This window comes from Mastomys coucha, unplaced genomic scaffold, assembly GCF_008632895.1.
Source record: "Mastomys coucha isolate ucsf_1 unplaced genomic scaffold, UCSF_Mcou_1 pScaffold23, whole genome shotgun sequence".
NCBI classification, from domain to species: domain Eukaryota; kingdom Metazoa; phylum Chordata; class Mammalia; order Rodentia; family Muridae; genus Mastomys; species Mastomys coucha.
Window position 1 is genome coordinate 57358472 of NW_022196906.1, and position 16127 is coordinate 57374598.

Consider the following 16127-nt stretch of genomic DNA (forward strand, 5'->3'; position numbering starts at 1 on the left):
CAGAAATCCACCTGCCTCTGCCTCCCAAGTGCTGGGATTAAAGGCGTGCGCCACCACCGCCCGGTGCTGCTCCCTCTTTCTACGTTTTTAAAAAAAGGCCTTTAAGCCAGGCAATAGTGGCACTTGCCTTTAATCCCAGCACTACACAGAAAAACCCTGTCTCAAAAACCAAAACCAAAACCAAAACCAAAACCGGCATTTAGGCTACAGATCTCCCATCTCCATTGTGTGGAAGACTCCCAGTGGGAGAGATGTCCCCTTTTCCTCTAGTGCTATATATAAATCATTATAGTCCCTCCCTTCTCCCTACTACTTCCTTGGTAAGATATTACACACATACACACTCCACATACCAATCAACCAAAAAACAAAGCACCCTTTGTCATGTTTTTTACTGCAGAAATGCAAAAATGACATTGCATTTCTGATCTTTGTACTCCTACCTTCTGACTCCTGGGAGAAGAGACATGTGTCACCATGCCCAGTTCATGGAATGAGCTTCATGCATGGTAGGTAAGGAATTTTTGAATTGAATTACATTCCTAGCTCTCAAAATCCATTTCTAATAAAGAAATTTCATAAAAGAGAAATCTTATAAATATATCATTAATGAAATCAAGTTCTAAACTAATAGTGGGGGCTGGGCATGATGGTACATGCTTTTAATCTCAGTACTCAGAGGAAGCAGAGGTAGCTGGATCTCTGTGAGTTCTACATAGCCTGATCTACATGAGTTGCAAGCCAGCTAAAACTACATAATAAGATCCAGCCTAAAAACAAAACGACCAAGCAAACAAACCTAAAACCCTCATGGTGGGACTCAGAGGTTAGGAATACTCTTAGAGCCAGAGTTTAGGTAGAGTTTTCTTACAAAGGTTTGTAACTGATGGTGGAGACAGAAGAATCGCTGGGGACTTGCTGGCTTCTAGGCTAGGTCAGGATACCTTGCCTCAGAGGAAACTCAAAGAGTGACAGAAGAAGATGCTGATGCCTTCTTCTGGCTTCTGTTTATGTTTATGCACATATTCTGTTTATGTTTATGCACATATTCACATGTCCCTGTGCGTGCGAGTGAGTGAGCACATGCGTGCACGCACACGTGCACATACACACAGACAGGTCACTCTAATACTTAATATTGTAATAGTAGTAGTATTCTGCTTAACACGGGATCAAGGATGTTCATTAGCATCTATGTTATGTTTAAAATGTTCCAGCTAGAAGAAATAAATGAGACATATATATGCATTATTGTTTGTGTAAATGACAATCCTTTGTAACTTCTCTCTTAGCTTATCTCAGTTCCTACCTGACAGATGTGAGAAAAGTCACAAAATCAGAACTTATCTCTTTAGTCCCTCCAATCATTTTACTGTCCAACTGAAGAAGCTGTCCTTCCTAGCTACTATGAACTCCCTCAAGGATGCAATTCACTGCTGACTATCCCTCCCTCCTCTAGAAGAGTCCTGTCACCAGCTAGACACATTCAGATTCTCCCTTTAAGACAAAGAATTAACTGTCAATCTCATAGTCAGTCCCTTCATCTTACCTACTCCCGAGTGACAGGCTTGTAATTCATAACCCTCTAGCTTACCTCCCCAGCCCATCGCAATTGAACACTTCCTGTGTGCTCTCCATTCAAACAGTTACATGTGTCTGTAAGTTCATTTGTGTGTGCATGTGCGCAAGACATTGACAATGGGTGTTGTTCCTAATCACTCTATGCTAAGGCTCCTCTGAATGCTTCTGTAATAACTGACTCTTAAGAGGTGACTACTGCCTGATTTTGGCAACTATTCCAACTAGTTCACCACTCTAAGGAGTGACCTTGCTCTAAATGGAAATATGCAAACTTTCTGTTTATAAAGAGAAAGTGCTTACCTTTGACCTTTCCTACAAAGCCCTTCATGGCTGAGGCATGTCTTACTCTCCAGAAAGGTCCCTGATGCTGTTTTCACTTAACTACCCTTTGGTCATAGTGAAGTCCTTTCAGTTGCTTGGGAAAGACAAGGTCATCCTACCTCTGGGCTGCTGTATTTCCTCTGAGCATTCCCTATCTTTCTCCCAGTTTTTCTCTCAGTCACTGCTTCCTCGGTGAATCCCTTCCCTGGCCTTTCTCCTCTTTCAAGTACTTGACTACACTAAGATCACCAGCCACTTCTATCTTATAATACCTAAACAGATGGACATTTCTTTGTGTGAAATGCATGAAGCCCCAGATCTCAAGCCCCAGGAAAACAAAAATTTGTTCTCCCTATAATAGTATTATGCAGTGTATAATACATAGTTGATATATTTTAATTTATGGATAGTAGGGCTAATACTAAAAAGCTACAATAAATTTTAAACAAAAATTTAAAAGATTATCCTAGAAAATGAATGCTAGAGTAAGAAACATTATAGAGAAAGTTCACAAACAGGAGCAGAATATAAAAAGTTATGTAACAATAACTGCCATTTACTTAGTGATATTAGAACTGGGTTGGCTAATAAATGAAAACATATTCTCATACAACATGAATTCAAGATGCACTAAATATTTAAAGATAAACAATGGGTTCTTAGTCTAGTAGCCTACCTATTACCAACCTTGGGAATCGTGGACAGACTGAGCATTATGGGAGGGGAAAAGACTACAAAGCAAAAGTTAGTATTTGATACTATGAAATTTTAAATCTACATATAAATAATCACATTTATAAAAAGCTCACAAACTAGAGAAAAATATTTGTAAGATGTAACAATGGGTGAATTCTCAACAATGGGTGAATTCTCAACATATTAAGCCTAGTAAGAAAACTAAGAACAAAAGAAAAAAAGAACACAGATACAAATTTAAAATGTAAATAGTTATAAAAACCAATTATGCCTATTCTTCTCAAAAACAAAAGGGGCCGCAGGACAGTGGTGGCGCACGCCTTTAATCCCAGCACTTGGGAGGCAGAGGCAGGCGGATTTCTGAGTTCAAGGCCAGCCTGGTCTACAGAGTGAGTTCCAGGACAGCCAGTGCTACACAGAGAAACCCTGGCTCAAAACAACAACAACAACAACAAAAACAACAAAAAACAAAAGGGGTACTAAATGCTAACATTTATTTAATGCTAAAGAATTTCTAAAAGATAATAGTGTTCACATGCAAATAAACACTGTAAATCAGAGAACACATTTGTACATCTTTGGGGAAAGCCATCTGTCAATGTACACAAAATTTCTCAAAATCCTTCTCGCTCTTTGGCTTAAAAACTCTACTTCACGCCGGGCGGTGGTGGCGCACGCCTTTAATCCTAGCACTTGGGAGGCGGAGGCAGGCGGATTTCCGAGTTCGAGGCCAGCCTGGTCTACATAGTGAGTACCAGGACAGCCGGGGTTACAGAGAGAAACCCTGTCTCGAAAAACCAAAAAAAAAAAAAAAAAAAAAAAAACCTCTACTTCTGAGAATTTACTGTAAGGAAATCATCATTCATCTATGCAAAGCTACAGCTGCCAGGACAGTATTCAAAACTATACTCAACATCAGAGAACAGGCTAAATAGTGGCATATTCTTATCACCATATGATATAGTCATTTAAAATGCTGCAAAAGTATATATAATGTCATAGGAAGAAGCTTATGATAAATTACTGAGTGAAAAGCCATGGAGACTATATGATTCAATAGGAACAGCCTAAAGATTCACTGTGGGACAAAAATCCTTTCCAACTCATTTACAGTATAATTCATATATAAGTTTGGGTAAGCCATGGTGATTAGCCTTTCTTTATGACAGGAAACTAGCTACAAACAAAAGCTTACTTACTCTTCCAATTTCTGCAGTCCAAGAAACAACAATAGTATTTGGTACTGTTGTGGACAATCGGACAAGTGAGGTGATATTAATTGGTCGGCTAGGTCGCTTTGGTTCCACACCGTTTTTAGTAGGTGGAAGGTAACCCTAAGGAAAAAATAAAATTAATTTAATTCCTGCTATTCCACCATTGTTCCCATTTCTTAAAAAACCAAAACCAAACAAAACAAAAAAACAAACAAAAAAAACCCCAAAACCAAACCAAAAAAAATCTACAAAATAAAGGCTAGAGAATACAAATGATATCATTAAAGTAAGGAAGCAAACACCTAATCTCTCCAGACAACCTAATCTCTCCAGACAACTTACCAGCCTTATTTTAAGCCTGAGAAAAATACCGGTGATAGAAATTCAAAATCTCTTAAATTTAAGAATCAAGAGTGAATTCATAATGTCTTAAAGAGGTATACAGGAAACATTTCTGAGGGGAAGAAACACAGCTCCCACCCCACCCCATATAAGGCACAGCAGCATCGCAAACCCTGCTCTCCCACAGGCATACAGAGTCACAGAAGTACAGCTGTGACTCTTATGATATGCATCCTCACAACAAAGTGTAATACTGATGCTACTGTGGGCAACTCAAAATGCCACAATTTTCTCTCCATATCAAAGCTGCTAACCTAAGTCAGCAAGCCTCACCTAGTCACATATAATGACATACAGACACACATAGAAAATGTCTCCTTGTGGTAGTAGAGCTGAACTCAGCATCTTTTCAATACTAAGCAAGCACTCTATCACTGACCAAGTATCCCTAGTCCCCAAAATGATAATTAGAAACATCTAAGATGACTTATATAATAGTCACATAGGAAATGTTGATTCAAAAATTGCTTTTAGAACTTACTGGAAGGCTGCAAGGTTTTGTATTCACTTTTACACAAAGATTGGGTGGGAAATGATCTTCTTGTGGACAACTGGTTTCTGATAAACAAAACCTAAATGGCAAAGATAGAGTTTAATTTCTTATTAAAAGATAACCTCTAACATTTTAACTTGATAGATAACTTGAAAGATGACCAATTTTAAAAGAACAAACAATAAAAACAGTATATTTTACATGAGGAATAAACGTAGGCAAACCGGTTTTGTGTGTGTGTTTATGTGTGTGTGTGTGCTTGCGCATGGTGCACACATGTGCATAAATTTGTGATATCTTAAACAAACTGGAAGAAAAACCAGTTAGTCTAAATGTTGAAAAACATTAAGAATTTAGATAGCTTATAAATGCACAAAATATAGATAACAGTGATCCAAGTTACCACAAAATATGTATAAATCGACTACTTAAATGTTAGAAGTCAATTACTCCATGCACACAGACCAACCACACCTGGTGCCATTCCCAGTTATAGGAAAACAAACACAAAGCTGAGATCTTAAGTGACAACTGCACACAACTGTGGTCCACACCACAGTTGTGCTTGCTGGGGATTACAGATGCTTCCTGTTTCTGTGTAATCAGACAGACCTTGTATGTGCTGGGGACAGGAAGTAATAAGGAATTAAGAATAACACTTTATTTTCCAGTGTCTGTAAGAGTGAATAGAGTGAGAACAAGAACTTCAAAACCACACCCTGTTTCTAAAGCAGTGAGTGCAGTGCTGTGAATGTCCACTCCCTAATGCTCAGATTCAGGCACCTCTTCGAGCAGTCCTTCAAAACTATAAAACAGTCACAGCAAAAATGGCCTCATGTGGTTCTTGTTCATTTTTATCAAATATATCACATATACAACATGTGCTAATTGGCTGTCTAGGTTTATCAGCAAATCAATCATTCATAGTTAGGTTTGGGGGTCAGCCCACGGTTATATATGGCTGGGCTTAGTGGTCACAGCTACAATCCTAGCACCCAGAAAGTAGAAGCAGGGGGAGCTCTGTGAGTACCAGGCCAGCTAGGGTTATGTAGCAACACCCTCTCTTGATTGAACAACCAGAAAGTTTATATATGGATTTACAACAAGGGGTGCGAGTTTGCTTCCTTACTCCCTATGCCTCAGCTAAGCTGTGTAAGGTCAACAGTAAGTAACTCCATCAAGTATCTGGATAAGAAGTTCTGACTACCAGCCTGTACTAGTACTCACAATGATTTTAGAATTTAACTATCTGCTGAGAGGCAGTAACTTCCTCAGATATTATTAGAAGGTGTTAAAAACTGATTTTTTTCAACTCCTAATTTTTTTAATATTATAATGACATCATGTCATCATGTTTCCCCTTTCCTCCTGCCAATCCCTCCTAGGTACCATCCCCCTTTCCTTACTCTCTTTTAAATATTGAGAGGCCTCTCTCTCTTTTCAATTGTGTGTGCATTTCTAAATATATAAACACAACATGCTTAATCCATTTAATGTTACTTGTATGCATATGTCTTACATGCTGATCACTTGGTATTGGATAACTAACTGCGTGTTCTTCCCTAGAGAAGACTATTTTTCTTGTTCTTAAGATTCCTTAGTTGCCTGTAGTTTTCTGTTTAGGATTGAGGTCTCATGAACTTTCAAAAAGGTTTCATAGTTTAATAAACTTTTAAAGACATGGATCGAAACGATTAAAGCTTTTGTATCAAAGACTTTTCCAGAGCTTCATACAGGCTCATATGCGTTACAAACCTAGGAGGAAGATACAGCATACAGTAGTTCTGATACGGCCCCTGAAACATCTTGCTGGTTCTCAGTAGAATATACTGAAAACAGTATAAACCCCATCTTCAAGACCAAGTCAGCCAAGGGGTTGTTACTTCACTACTAAAGAACCAAAGTTTTATGCTACTTTTGCAGAAAATAGAACACTATTTTAAAAACTCACAAAAACATTTATTTTTAAATAACTGAACAATCTTTCGGGAAAATCAAGGTTTACTACAAAAATTGTACCTTCTCATCCTACTGACTAACCTTTACTGAGCTAAAGAGCTAGAGAGCTATCTCAGTGGTTAAGAACACTGGCTCCTATTGCAACAGACCCAGGTTCAATTCCCAAGGCCCACCACATGCAGCTCACCTGTCTGTAACTTCAGTTCCAGGGCTTCTGACACCCTCACACAGACACAAGCAGGCAAAACACCAATATGCATAAAATAAAATAATTAAAAAACCCTTTACTTTTTAAAAAAGGGAAAAAATAAAAAGATTTTTTAGATGACTTCAGAAGCAATGGAAGAGCCTAGAAACAAAACTTGACAAGTGGTGTCTGCGAGCCTGTGTGTTGGTATGCTTCTGTACATTTCTGAGAAGTTCCGTGTGGGTTCTAAATTAGGGCACGTTAAGTTACAAGTGAAACAGGATGGGGTGGGTTGGAGTCTCTGGTGTTTGTGTGTGTGAGGCTTCAGACTGCTGTGCTGTGCCGTCCTGTCTGCCTCTGTTAGGAAGGCACAGCTGAATTTCCAAAGATCCTCCTGTGCTAGGTCAAAGGCCCATGTTGCCACAACCACCCAGAAGCTCAAGTGTCTTTACAGATACTATGAGATGCAGCTTTCCAACTACCCCAGGAGCACCATTATGGAGAAGACCCAAATGATCAACAAGCAGACTTTATCAGAACGCTTTCTCTTCCTAGGTAGTTCACTCAATATCTGCAATACGTTTGTTGAGGAGGTTTTTTTTTTGTTTTGTTTTTTTCCGAGACAGGGTTTCTCTGCATTGCCCTGGCTGTCCTGAAGCTCACTTTGTAGACCAGGCTGGCCTCCAACTCAGAAATCCGCCGCCCCTGCCTCCCAAGTGCTGGGATTAAAGGTGTGTGCCACCACTGCCCAGCAAGGAGATTTTTTTTAAAAAAATTCATTTTTAAGAAACATTCGATTTTAAAATTTGAATATATATTATATTCAACACTGTACCTTAATTGGACCTGCACTGTGAAGTCACATTTGGTCCCAGAAATATCCCTAAAATAGAATAAGAATAAAAATTATTTTTAAATATATATATGAAGACATGTCATTCCATTCCTAAACATCAGAAATATCAACAGTGCCCATATGGGGGGGGGGAGAGAGGGAGGGAAAGATGGAGAGAGAGGGAGAGAGGGAGAAGGAGAGGTAGGCCTACTGAAAGTTGAACACGTTTACTAGAGTAGTCCTGGGCTTACACCAAACTGCAGGTCAGACTGAAGGTGACTTACATGGAGCTGCTGATCTGCTGCACCTGTTGTGGTGTCAAGGCAAACGCAAAACAGGTTTCCCGAAAGCGCTGGCTGTTGTCTGAAGCTGAAGAGAAGAGTTACATTTTAATAACCTTGAAGTTCATCAGTATAGATATAGCTAGGACCACAGCATTAATTAACTGGGGTATATCCTAGAGAGCAGACAACAAAAGCACTGAGAATTAACAAATTTCTAGATGTGATATATCAAATACAAAGAGAAGCCTAATTCCAGAAATGGTACTTTACAACTCAAATTCAGAGAACACATAGCAAAGACTATCCAAAAGTTGTTTAATTATATGTACACTTTTATAACATCATACCAATACTAATTTCATTTAAATTTTAATTATATAAACTCATGTAAATATACAGAGTTTCTGAGCTAAAAAACAAATGTACCTGCTTTGAATCTGCACAGGTGAAACTGAAAATTTAGTTTTTAGAGTAAATTAAACTTTCACTGCCTTCTGTTTATACTAGACTTGTTTATTTTGAGAAAGGGTCTTGCCATGATGCTATGTAGCAAAGGTCAACCTCAAACACAATTCTCCTGGGCCTAGAGATCCTGAATGCTGTGATTATAGGTGTGCACCACACCTGAATACCATACATGTTTTATATACAATGTCATATACAGCTTTTCATATTCTTGGATGAGTTCACTTCTCAAAGGATCAACATATAAGCAAAACACAAGAATGAAGATGGAGGGGGAGGGCAAAAGAAGGCAGCAAGCAGACAAGAAGCATGTATCACTGTGGCACATGGGATTCCCCAACTATGCTGAGATCAACAAATACATTGGCTTTCTGAGAGACATTCTAAGAGACATTCAGGCACAAGCACAGACACACAGGCATACACACACATGGTGTCTGAGTGACAAGCTTTGAACTACTACTTATTGAATAAATAAGTAAATTAAGAAATTCCAGGCTTGGGAATGTGGCTCCATAGGTAGGTTGCTGCCTAGTGAACCCCTGTACCACATAAACTGGGTGTAGTGGCACACATCAGTAATCTCAGTACTCAAGAGGGAGAAGCTGGAGGCTCAGAAGGGCAAAGTTATTCTTGGCTATATACTGAGTTTAAGACTATCTTGGGCTACATGAGGTCCTGTCTTTTAGGGGAAAAAAATTAAAACTGCACTTTTTCAAGATAATTTAATACCAAAGAATCACTAAGAGTTGTCACCATATAATTCTTGGCTGTGGGCTATCTAAGACTGCAGAGAAGCTAACTGTTGGCTTATTTCAATCTCTTGCTTAACTGGGTTTGTCCTACTTGCAAGAAACACATAAACCACCCCAAATGCAGCATGCCTCATCGAAAAATCTGCACAACCAACAATGGAAAAGAGCACAGGTCTAAAATTACATCTCGGTGCAGAAGCAACATCTTTTAAAGGCTAGATTTGCATTCCTGCTTCATGTGTGGGGAGAGGCTTTTTCTTAAAGAATCCATCACCAAGGAACAGTTGCTAACCAGAAAAAGTTACTGCGATTTTAAGTGCGGTAACAATCTGGCAATTACCAATAAACAAGGAGGAGCATGCAGGCAGGCAAATACTGCCCTCTGTTAGCAACCTTAGCAGCTAGCTTCTTTCTCAGAGTATCCTGTACGGGATTGTTTGCTAAGCAGGCCTGGCCGAATTTAAATCTTTGGCTCTGTGCTACAACAGTGCTAAAATAATCTCCCACACACAAAAATTCATATTATTCACTAGGCAAAAATTTAGACTCATTTTCAAATATATGACTACTGTGAAAGTTTCAGATGGGTGGAGATTTAGAATGACAAGATGCTGACTAAAACATGGCTACTTCTTCTGTCCTATAATGACTTAAAATCTGCAGTGCTAGAGATTACACCCACTGGTGCCACAAAGCACAGGCCTAATCTCATTATCTAGAGCAGCTATTTTTCAAGTGTCAGAAAACATAGACACCTTCACCCTCTCCATCAGCCATTTCTCTTGACACACCCTGGTCTGTGACACTGAAAAGGCTATCATAGCCGGGCAGGGGTTGGCACATGCCTTTAATTCCAGCACTTGGGAGGCAGAGACAAACATATTTCTGAGTTCGAGGCCAGCCTGGTCTACAGAGTGAGGGCCAGGGCTATACAGAGAAAACTTGTCTCAAAAAAAAAAAAAAGCTATCATAACCAAACATACTCTTCCACAGCATTTATTTGTTCAAAATATTGTCAGCCTCCGTGTACTGGGTCAACTCTGTGCAAACGACATTACCCTTCACTCAAAGCAGCGAAACAGCCTTCTAAGTTCTATCATTTCTTCCACACTGTGTCCATCCCAGAGCACAGAACATGTGACATAGCTAAGGCAGTAAAAACATGGAGAAACAAACCACTGATGTTACCCACTGACATCTGTCATTCTTTGATACTCCAGAGGGACTATGACAAGAACACTAACAGTTACCATCTAGTGTCTCCAACCCACCTGACCACCATGAAGAAAAGTTCCAAGGCCCTTTCAGATGGTGACACTGGAGTTAGTGAGGAATAAAGCTGTAAAGGTTTTACATTTGTATGTAGTAAAGTCAAGAGCCAGACTCCCATTTCCCAGTCAATTCAGAGCTGTATGATTTCATGGTTAAAAAGTATGTTCATGGACTGCAGAGATAGTTTGGTGGGTGTGGTGCTTGCAGTACTTTTGGGTTGGATTCCTAGCGCCCATGTAAAAAGCCAGGCATGTTAGTATGCTACTGGCACACATTTGCAATCCCAGGGCTGAGACAAAATGATCCCTGAGACTTGATGGCTAGCCTATATGCAGGTGAACAGGGGAGCTTCAAGCTCAATAAGAAACTCTGTCTCAAAAAGCAAGGTGAAGGGCATCTCTCCTGCCCCTCCTAGCTTCAAAAATTTCATAAATAATAATACAAGAACATTAAGTAGTTGGGTTTATGTAACAGCTCACAACACTTTATTCATCTGGTAATTGCCCTGTTCTGGGCTGCAAAGGAGTTGCTGCCAATTTAATATGTGGCTCTCGGTAACTACTTAGTAGTTTAATTTACATTTAAACTTTTTCTATGCTTGTTTTTGTTAAACTTTTTATTTAGTTAACTAATCTTATTTTGTGTCTACTTACAAATCTACATAAAGGTCCCATATGTGAAAATATTAAAAACCTTAGAAATTTGCTACAAATATTCCTTTCTTAGTGTCTGATAATTTCCTCCCCATTTTGGCTAAATTTTTGGATGGTATAAAAGTTAAATCTGGGCCAAAGAGATGGCTCAGCAGTTGTAAGTGTCTGTAAATACATCACCATTTTCTAAAACAGCAGCAAAATGCAAAGTTTCAAAGATACAAGGAAGCGGAGCTTATAAACAGTGTGAAGACCAGAAGGGCAGGGATGGAAGCCACACCCACTGTCAATGCTTCTAAAGGATAGACTGCGATGATATATGTGACAAGGCTCAGAATACCAGACAAACACATCACACATTCCACGATGGGGAATGAAAAAGAGCGAGAGACATAAAAAGCATGTTTTAGTGAGGAAAACAGGAGGAAGAGAAGAACAATAAATATCTAAAGAGCAATAAATAACAAAAGAAAAATAAATACTAAGAGGGTAGATTAAGAAACAACCATATTGGGCCAGCTGTGGTAGCAATGCCTTTAATCCCAGTACTCAGGAGGCAAGGCAGGCAGAGTTCTGTAAGATTAGGCTAGCCTAGTCTACACAGTAAGTCCCAGACCAGCCAGGGCTACGTAGCACTTAGGAGGCAGAGGCAGATAGGTCTCTGAGTTTGAGGCCAGCTTGGTCTACAAAATGAGTTCCAGGACAGCCAGAACTACACAGAGAAACCCTGTCTTAAAAAAACCAAACCAATACACAGAGAAACCTCGTCTCAAAACAACAACAACAACAAAAAGATTATCCTAAAAAAACCAAACCATACCAAATCAAACAAAAAAACCACACATCAGTAACATCAGATAAGCCAATTAAAAAGATATTATGAGACTAGCAGATATTATCAGACGGTTTATTATAATCTATTCATAAGAAACACATTCAAATATAAAAAACACAAATAAAAATAAAAGGATAAACTGAATGGAGTGCCACATACCTAAAAGTCTGGCCTTCAGCAGGAAGCAGGAGGATCACAAATTCAAAGCTATTCTAAGCCAAATAGTAGGCTGAAAAAGCCCAAACCAACTAATTTAAGGGGGGGGGGGGCAAACAGATAGATGGAGGGTTAACACCCAACTTAAAAACCAAGCATTATCCTAAAACAGACATTTCTTTAAGTAATACGAAAAGTCCAATAAATACACAGAAGACGTTCAATATTGTTATTCATTTAGGAAATGCCAACCAAAATCTCAGTGAAGTAACCTTTAACCTATTAGGACAGCTATATTAAACAAAACAAAATGAGTCTCTCCTAAAGAAACACCACCCTCAACAACAACCCCACAAAAAAATTACCACCACAAATTATCCAGTGTAAGAAAATGGAGAAGCTAGAATTTGTGTACAGTGGTGGTAAGAATGTAAAATAAGTGCTGCTGCACAGCCACTATGGAATAGTTTGGTGACAAAAAATTGCCATAGAGACCCGTAATTCTACTTCTGGGTGCAGAGACCAAAAGGATAATTGCATATACAGAAATGTTCATAAAAGTTTTATCTACAAATGAAAGGTGAAATAACTTGATTGTGAACAGAAGAAGAATGGAGAAAATGTGATGTGGATATTATTTTGCATAAAGTGCAAGAGAATGGAGCTTTGATAGATGCTACAATGTGGACAAAAACTGAAATCATTATGCCAGTGAAATAAACTGGATATAAAAAGATAGTGTATGATTCTATTTGTAGAAGATGCCTAAACTAGGCAAATTCTTAGAGGTACAAGGTACAAAGTAAACTAGGCATTTACTAGACCTGGGGGGCGGGGGGAACAGTATGGAGGAACTATCATACTATTACTGTAGAGGAGATCTACTATGGAAATACAGGAGCCAGACTATCTATAACAGGTTTAGGTAAAGAATGATTTATTAAAGACACTGATCTCACTACCCAAATAGAAGATCTTTGTTTTCCTAAATAAAATAGAAAATAACATTAAAGTACATTTGCTAATATCACAGAGTTGAACTTAAGTATTTCACTTAAAAGTGGCAAAACAAAGTAAGCACTTAAGAGGCAAGAAGACCACTAATGAATTGGATTTTAAAACATTAAGAACTTGCCAGGTGATGGTGGCACATGCCTTTAATGGGAGGCGGAGGCAGGGAGATTTCTGAGGCCAGCCTGGTCTACAGAGTGAGTTCCAGGACAGCCAGGGCTACACAGAGAAACTGTGTCTTGAAAACCAAAACCAAAACCAAAACAAACAAACAAACAAAAAAAAATAAGAACTTAGGCTCTTATAAAAAAAAAAATGTTAAAAAAATGAAAAGAGAAGTCCAGGATGGGAGAAAATATTTTACAAATCCATTGAAAGACTTTTACCCAGAATGCACATAAAGGTCACTAACTAAAACAAAATAAATAAAATAAAACAAAATGATGCTATCTAAAAAAAAGGTACTGAGCAAAAAATCTGAAGACATTTAAACCAAGGACATGGGTAGCTCAAAATCTGTTAAAAGATGCTCAAATGTTGTCTTAGTCAGGGTTTCTATTCCTGCACAAACATCATGACCAAGAAGCAAGTTGAGGAGGAAAGGGTTTATTTAGCTTACTTCCACATTGCTGTTGATCACCAGAAGTCAGGACTGGAACTCAAGCAGGTCAGGAAGCAGGAGCTGATGCAGAGGCCATGGAGAGATGTTCCTTGATGGCTTGCTTCCCTGGCTTGCTCAGCCTACTCTCTTATAGAACCAAGACTTCCAGCCCAAGGATGACACCACCCACAAGGGGCTCTACCCCCTTGATCACTAATTGAGAAAATGCCCCACAGCTGGATCTCATGGAGGCACTTCCCCAAGTGAAGCTCCCTTCTCTGTGATAACTCCAGCCTATGTCAAGTTGGCACACAAAACCAGCCAGTACAAATGTCTTAACTGCGAAAATGCAATCCAAAATCATCGAGATAGTACTACAATAAAGTGAAAGTTCAAAAAATGGCTGGCACCAAAATGGCTCAGTGAGTAAAGGTACTTGCCATTAAGACAACAACCTGGGCATGTATGTATGAGAATATCACAACAAAACTCATTACTTAACTTTTTATTTGTTCATATATTTAACAAATCATTCATGCCTAAACTTGTCATACTCTATAACAGCATGTAGATATAGAAGCCAGTCTATAAGAGGTTTAGGTAAAGAATGATTTATTAAAGACACTGATTTCAATACATGAATACGAAATCTTTGCTTTCCTAAATGAAACAGGAAGTAACATTAAAGTCTCAGGTTTGAACTAAATCACAAGTGTTTGGAGTTAACTGTCATCAATTCTGAATTCTTAAAGTTCTATAATGTACAATAGTTTGAAACTTTGCTAAGAAAGGAATTTAAATACTAGCTATTTGGGGTATAGAAGAAATGTCCCTCAATTAGTGTAATAGCCACTCAGTGATCTGAAATGTTAGATAACTTGCTCCCGGCTTTCAAGTGTAAATAGAAGTCATTCAAACTCCCAAAGCATCTTGTGTGTCATTCTGAAACCTTGATGGTTTCAAATTCTGGTGGTGTGCACCAGTAAGGGCTGATGACGTTTGCAGAGAGTACCTATGACCCTTCCTTAGTAAGTTTAAGCTGCCAAAGGCCCATCTCTAGGAAAGACAAACAAGATCTAGACATACAGAATACACAGAGAAGGGGTTATAGAAAGTTCACCCTTTAAAGTTTTTGGAAATTATTCCCCCAAAAGAACTAAATCAAAAAGAAAAAAAAGAGGAACCACATTGTGCATACAAACTCAGAACATAGGAAGCCAAATCCTAGGCATACAAAAGCAAGGCTCGTGAGGCCTGATACAGAGCACAGAGCTCAGCTAATGGCTGTGTTTTTGCTATTCTGCCTTACTGCAGAACGGAAAGCTAAAAATAATTACCTTTCAGTTACAGAATATTTCTTGCTGTCTCTGGAGAAGTGAAACTAAAGTACCCATCTCTAAATGTCAAACCCTCTGGCTTTAATGAACTCTGGTTCACTCAATCCCAAATTTGATTAACTATGTAATCTTAAAAAACAACTGCAACAATTTAGCTCCATCATGCTTCCAACTATCTTCAAAACAGAAAATTATAGGCTGGCTGTGGTTGTACATGTCTGTAATTTCCGGTCAGGAGGCTGAGGCAGGAGGGTTAATCAAATGGTCAAAGCCTGCTAAACAGCAAGACTGTCTTAAAAAATCAGCAGAAGGTGACAGGAATGTGTGCTTCCTCCAGCAGCTATGTACTGTTCCACTATCAAATTTGCATTGCTCTCACTAACTACTGCTTATCTTTTTTTGATAAGTTCTCAGGTAGTCCAAGCTGGCCTTAATAAACTCACGATGTAGTAGAAGACTGAACTTTTGGTCCTGCTTTTACATCCTAAGTGCTGGAATTAAAAGTATCTAACACTAGGCCTGCTTTATGCAGTACTAAGATTGAATTGAGATTTTTGCCAATTGGCAAGCACTCTACCAACTGGATCACATTCCCAGTACTACATTTATCTTTAAAATAAAAATTTTCTATAAAATAATATTTAATGACATGAGAACAGAGCCATAAAATATTACATGAAGGCTAGAGATTGTTCAGCCATTACAAGCACATTACAAGCACTTACTCTTGTAAGGGGACCTGGGTTAGTTTCCTAGCACCCACATAGTGGTTTACAACCACCTGGAACTCCAGTTCCAAGGGATCTGATGCCCTCTTCTGACCTCCCCAGGCACTGCATATGGTCCACAGGCATGCACATGGTGTATTAGACATACAAGTAGGCAAAATATTAAAACATAAAATAACCATATAAATAAAAATGATTGGGTTTAAAATTTTTAAGTTTTCCGGTCAGTGATGGTGCATGCCTTTAATTCCAGCACTCAGGCAGATCTCTCTGAGTTAGAGGCCAGCCTAATCTAGAGAGTTGGTTCTAGGATAGCCAAGGCTACACAAAGAAACCATGCCT

The 16127-nt window shown here is 38.8% G+C and overlaps 1 protein-coding gene across 5 annotated transcripts in view; it reads right to left on the reverse strand.

The window, feature by feature from the left end:
• The window catches only part of Pias1 (protein inhibitor of activated STAT 1), a 110199-nt gene that overhangs the window by 34513 nt on the left and 59559 nt on the right, over positions 1 to 16127 (reverse strand). For all 5 annotated transcript variants that reach the window (XM_031345676.1, XM_031345673.1, XM_031345678.1 and 2 more), the window contains exons 3-6: positions 7973 to 8057; positions 7689 to 7736; positions 4696 to 4786; positions 3798 to 3932 (exon numbers count right to left, since the gene is read on the reverse strand). In XM_031345676.1, the coding sequence (XP_031201536.1) occupies positions 3798 to 3932; positions 4696 to 4786; positions 7689 to 7736; positions 7973 to 8057 (359 nt within the window). The remainder of the gene's footprint in view (positions 1 to 3797; positions 3933 to 4695; positions 4787 to 7688; positions 7737 to 7972; positions 8058 to 16127) is intronic.